Raw genomic sequence first — 4991 nt, forward strand, 5'->3', positions numbered from 1 at the left:
ACCCTAACGTTATAAGACTTGGGGTTAAAAGACCTACCCTTTTGACAACACCTTCAGATGGGTCCCACATGAATATTATTTTCTCCGATCTGTTAAACATATAAAAATATATAAAATAACATATGCATACTTTACTTTCCACTCCAATCGTCAATTTTATAATATATATATATATATATATATATATATATATATATATATAAATATGCAAAACAAAATTTTCCATTATCAAGCCACTTCAAAATTCCCCCCTCTAAAAAAAACATAGAATATCTATTTTTAGCTTTAATGTCATAACCACACCTAGAGTTAAAAACTAACCCTAGTTAAGCTTTTGGCATACAAAAAATAGTTAAAATATCGATTCCAACAAAATAAACAAAATCGCTTAATTTACAGGATTATGATTCACTGAATAAGAGAAAAATAAAGGGGTCTTTTATTTTGAGGGTGCTTTTGATTTGGGGCCTGTACAAACATCAGGGAGAAAAAAAAAGAAAAAAAAAATTCATGATGGAGATGGAAAAAAGAAGTTGGAGGGATTGACCTAAATTTTTTCCCTCTTCATCATCCAACTATTCCTGTGATCAGGTAAACCCTAATTTTCCCGCTCTCTGTTTTCATCTGAATCTTTTATTTTGCCTAGTTTCTCTTCCGTACTGTCCTCTTGTGCCCTAGATCAAATAGTTCCAGATTCCCATACCCCGATCTGTGAATTCTCTGGGGCGGTTTCTGGCCGTTGGATAATGTCTAGGTTGGGTTTCTTCTCATTTCTGATTCCCGATTTCTTGGGTTTTCTTTGTTTTCTGTGAATGTTTTGGATTTTCCTTTAGTTGGTTGGTGAAGAACAGGAAGTTAGTGTTTTGATCGGGAGGTTGAAAAAAAATTAACGTTTCTTCTTTTCATTTTTTTTGGGTAATTTTGTTCTATGAAGTTGAAGGGTTTTGAATATGATGTTTTTTTGGTTCGATTCTTTTTTTTCTGATGGTAGGCACTAGAAAGGGGCGGATGATCCGCGTGCATGGGGTTTTCTAGGGTTTCCGATGGTGGTGCCGCTCTGAGTTCGTTTCCCGGTTTTAGCTTCGGAATTCTTAGGTGGGTATAGTGAGAATTGAGGGTTGGTAGAAGTGGGGAGAGTGATGGAGTGTAACAAAGACGAAGCATTTAGGGCGAAGGAGATCGCCGAGAAGAAGTTTAAGGCTAAAGATATAGAGGGCGCGAAGAAATTCGCGCTGAAGGCGTCGCAATTGTACCCCGCGTTGGAGGGTGTTGGCCAGATGCTTACCACCTTCGATGTGTACGCGGCGTCGGAGAAGAAGATCAATGGGGAGACGGACTGGTACGAGATCCTGTGCGTGAATGCGATGGCAGACGACGAGACGGTGAAGAAACAGTATAGGAAGCTGGCGCTTATGCTCCACCCTGATAAGAACAAGTGTGTAGGTGCAGAGGGAGCGTTTAAGCTCGTCTCGGAGGCGTGGAGCGTGTTGTCGGACAAGTTTCGGAGGTCGGTTTACGACCATGGGAGGAACCTTAAGGGGTGCCCGCTGAAGGTTCCGCAACCGAGCAGGCCTGCTGCTCCTCCGCGAGCTGGTGCCTCTGCTCATGGTGCAAATGGTTATTACAATTTCGCAAGTGGTAATGCAGGTACTAATGCTAGAACACAGAAGGCAGCTCCGCGTGCTCCTCCAGCTCCCCCTCCAGCCCCTCGCCAGTCGAAACCGAGCACATTTTGGACGAGTTGCAATCGGTGCAGGATGCAGTATGAGTATCTCCGCGTGTATGTTAATCACAATCTGTTGTGTCCCAATTGCCATGAACCGTTCTTGGCCATTGAGACAGGCACCGTACCGAGTGCTTCTGGTACTTTCCCCTGGTCAATGCCCCAACAGCATAGTCATCCGAATCAAAATGCACATGGAAAGAATGTGCATGTTAATCACAGTGCGAACTTTCAGTGTGGGGCATTCTCTAGAACATCCGGTGTCACAAGTGTGAATGCATCAACTTCTGCTGTCAATATGGTCCAGCAAACTTATGACAAAATTAGAAGAGGCCGAGATGAGGCACAAACGGCTGCTAGGCGGGAGGAAGCGTGGAGTAACAGCTATGACTTTAAGAAGACCTCAAGTGGGTCATATCCGTGGAATTCCAAGGTATACTCTGGCGGAAGTGAAAGTTTCATTCAGAGGCCTGCAAAGAAAAGAAGAAGCATGGATGGTGATGACCTTGGGGATGGTGATGAGAATATTGGCATGGGTAATGGGAATGCATCAGGATGTCGGCTAGACAGTTTCCATATGCATTCTGATGTTAACAGGGACTCTAGGGGCATGCCAGCAGATGCGATGAAGGGCTCTCGGTTTCCTAACAAACAGTGTATGTCTATGAGGGAATTAATGATGCAGGATACTCGCACCATACTCATGTCAAAGGTTAGAAATGAAATCCACAAGAAGTTAAAGGATTGGAAGTTGGATGTTGCAGAGAAAGCCAAAGAAAAGGAAAAAAACCTGCCAAATTTAAAGGAAAAAGAATTGTCAAATGGCAACAGTGATGCACATGATCAGAGCAAGCCTAACGGGCCTTTGAAAAAGGAGAAGAAACAGAAATCTTCGAACAAGGGAGATGTTGCTGCAGATGGTTCAGTTGAAGAAACAGACAGGTCATCATCGATCCATGTTATTGATCCTGATTTTCATGATTTTGACAAGGATCGATGCGAGAAATCCTTTGAAGCTAATCAAGTATGGGCAGCATATGATGATGATGATGGGATGCCTCGTTTTTATGCACTTGTTCAGAAAGTGCTTTCTGTAAATCCTTTCAAGATGCGCATTAGTTGGCTTAACTCCAAAAGCAACAGTGATCTTGGCCCTATCAATTGGGTTGGTAGTGGTTTCACCAAGACCAGCGGAGAGCTTAGGGTAGGCAGGTATGAGGTGTATGATAATGTTAATGTTTTCTCTCACAAGGTCACATGGGAGAAAGGTTTACGAGGGGTCATCAGAATCCTTCCTAGCAAAGGTGATGTCTGGGCCCTCTACAAAAATTGGTCAAGGGACTGGAATGAATCAACCCCTGATGATGTGATACATAAGTATGACATGGTAGAGGTGCTTGATAATTTTGTTGAAGACCATGGCGTGTCTTTTGCACCTCTGGTTAAGGTTTCTGGTTTCAAAACAGTATTTCAGAGGAGCACAGATTCAGAGGAAGTTCGAATAATTCCGAGAGAAGAGTTGTTCCGGTTTTCACATCAGGTTCCTTTTCACATGCTGACTGGTGAAGAAGCAGAAAATGCACCAAAGGGTTGCCTTGAGCTGGATCCAGCTGCAACACCTCTGGAACTTCTGCAGGTAATAACAGAAACTAAGAACGATGAGATAGGGGAGGCTGCTGAACAGTGACAGATTGATCTAACACTGGAACACCCAGCCATGATTAGCATTGGAGGACTGAATGAGTCATGGACGGATTGATTGCTCTCATGATGCCAAAGTGCCAGTTTGGTCGTTTCCTGATTTTCACATAATCAGAGAACCACTGCGGAGTTTCTTTTCTGCCAGTGATTAGGGCATGATGTGGGCATCTGACCATCAATAACTGGTCAATGGTTTGGGAATGTTGTCACATGTCCTTTTCTAATGATCTAACCTCAATTTTGTCTGTAAGATGGACATTTCAAAATGGTTAATGTGATTTTGAGCAACATTGGTTGGAATTTGGTATTTAATCTGTGTTATTCTATGGCAGTTAGAATGTTCTGAATTGTACTTAATCCTGAGGTTAGTGCACTAATTGCCTGCATGTATGGTTCTAAGAGAAGATTATGTTTTCTAAGGGACAATCATCGGGTATGATATGCTTGTGGGCTTTCTTTTGTTATCAAATGAGTTTATTATGTTGCCTGTGCAGTTCCCTTTTCCCACTGATGGTAATGAGGCGATTATTTGTTGCTGACATAAAATTTTCTTTTGTCAATCTTATTGGATTTCAATTTTCTATCCTGTAAGTGCATTATGTTGTTGCAGTAGGTGCTTTCTTTTTGTGATTGTTGATGTCACAATATTGCTCTGCTTTGTTTATTTTGTTTTACCTTTTTCATCTGGGCATCGTATGCATGGCATTTGGATGCTCATATAGTTTTTCTTGATCATAAGACATATTTGTTAATATTAACATCATAAGATTGGATGTAAAATGACTTATGTTGTATTAAATATTGTACCCCATTCTCTCTCTCTCTCTCTCTTGGACAGACAAATCATGAGGATGAACTCGAGGGCTCATCCTTTTATGGTGAGCAGACCCTCTAATCTTTTACAAATTGTCAAACTACCCAAACACCAATTTCAAATAAGTACACCATAGTATGCGATTATTCGCTTACTGCAATTGCTATAATATAGCCACAGTGACAGATATAGGTGATATTTTGAAAATATAGCGATAATTTAGCTGCAAATTCATAAAATGATATTAAAGGCGAAATATCATGATATCTTGAAAATATCAGAAATGTATGTCACGATATTATGACAATAATATCATGATATTATGAGTTACCTTTTCCTTTTTTACTTCTTTTCTATATCTTAACTGTGTTTTTCTTCTTGCTTTTATATTTGTTACTTATTTCTTTTATTATATGTATATTTTATTAGCTAAACACATCAATTTTCTTACTTATTTCTACTATTTTTATATTTTAAAATTTTTTTAAGCACCAAATTTTCCCAAGATTTAAACCTATATTATTGCGAGAAATTGCCTTGCCGAGATATAGCCAAGACTGATATTTGTGACTGAATATAGCATGCCTTGCATCATATGCTCATGAAATAATAATGCTATAACCATAATAAATCATTCACTTATTACTGACCACAATATATAATAGTAGCACGTATTTGATCCTTATACAAATGTAAAAAAATACAGAAATCACTGAACCTTGAATATGAAGCTGATACACAATAAATATGAAA

At 39.8% G+C, this 4991-nt stretch overlaps 1 protein-coding gene across 2 annotated transcripts; it reads left to right on the top strand.

Moving 5' to 3' along the window:
* The first annotated feature begins 422 nt into the window (after nt 1-422).
* Nucleotides 423-3916, top strand: LOC149851432 (uncharacterized). Of its 2 annotated transcripts, none has more exons than XM_090000697.1 (2): nt 423-591; nt 992-3916. In XM_090000697.1, the coding sequence occupies exon 2, from the start codon at nt 1140-1142 to the stop codon at nt 3408-3410; it is 2271 nt and encodes a 756-aa protein (XP_089856823.1). In that variant the 5' UTR covers nt 423-591; nt 992-1139; the 3' UTR covers nt 3411-3916. The 2 variants fall into 2 exon arrangements, with proteins under 2 accessions (XP_089856823.1, XP_089856828.1); XM_090000702.1 differs by lacking the exon at nt 423-591 and adding an exon at nt 702-754.
* Nucleotides 3917-4991: the final 1075 nt, after the last annotated feature.

Source organism: Nuphar pumila, chromosome 1 (genome assembly GCF_984573655.1).
Source record: "Nuphar pumila chromosome 1, dmNupPumi1.hap1.1, whole genome shotgun sequence".
NCBI lineage: Eukaryota > Viridiplantae > Streptophyta > Magnoliopsida > Nymphaeales > Nymphaeaceae > Nuphar > Nuphar pumila.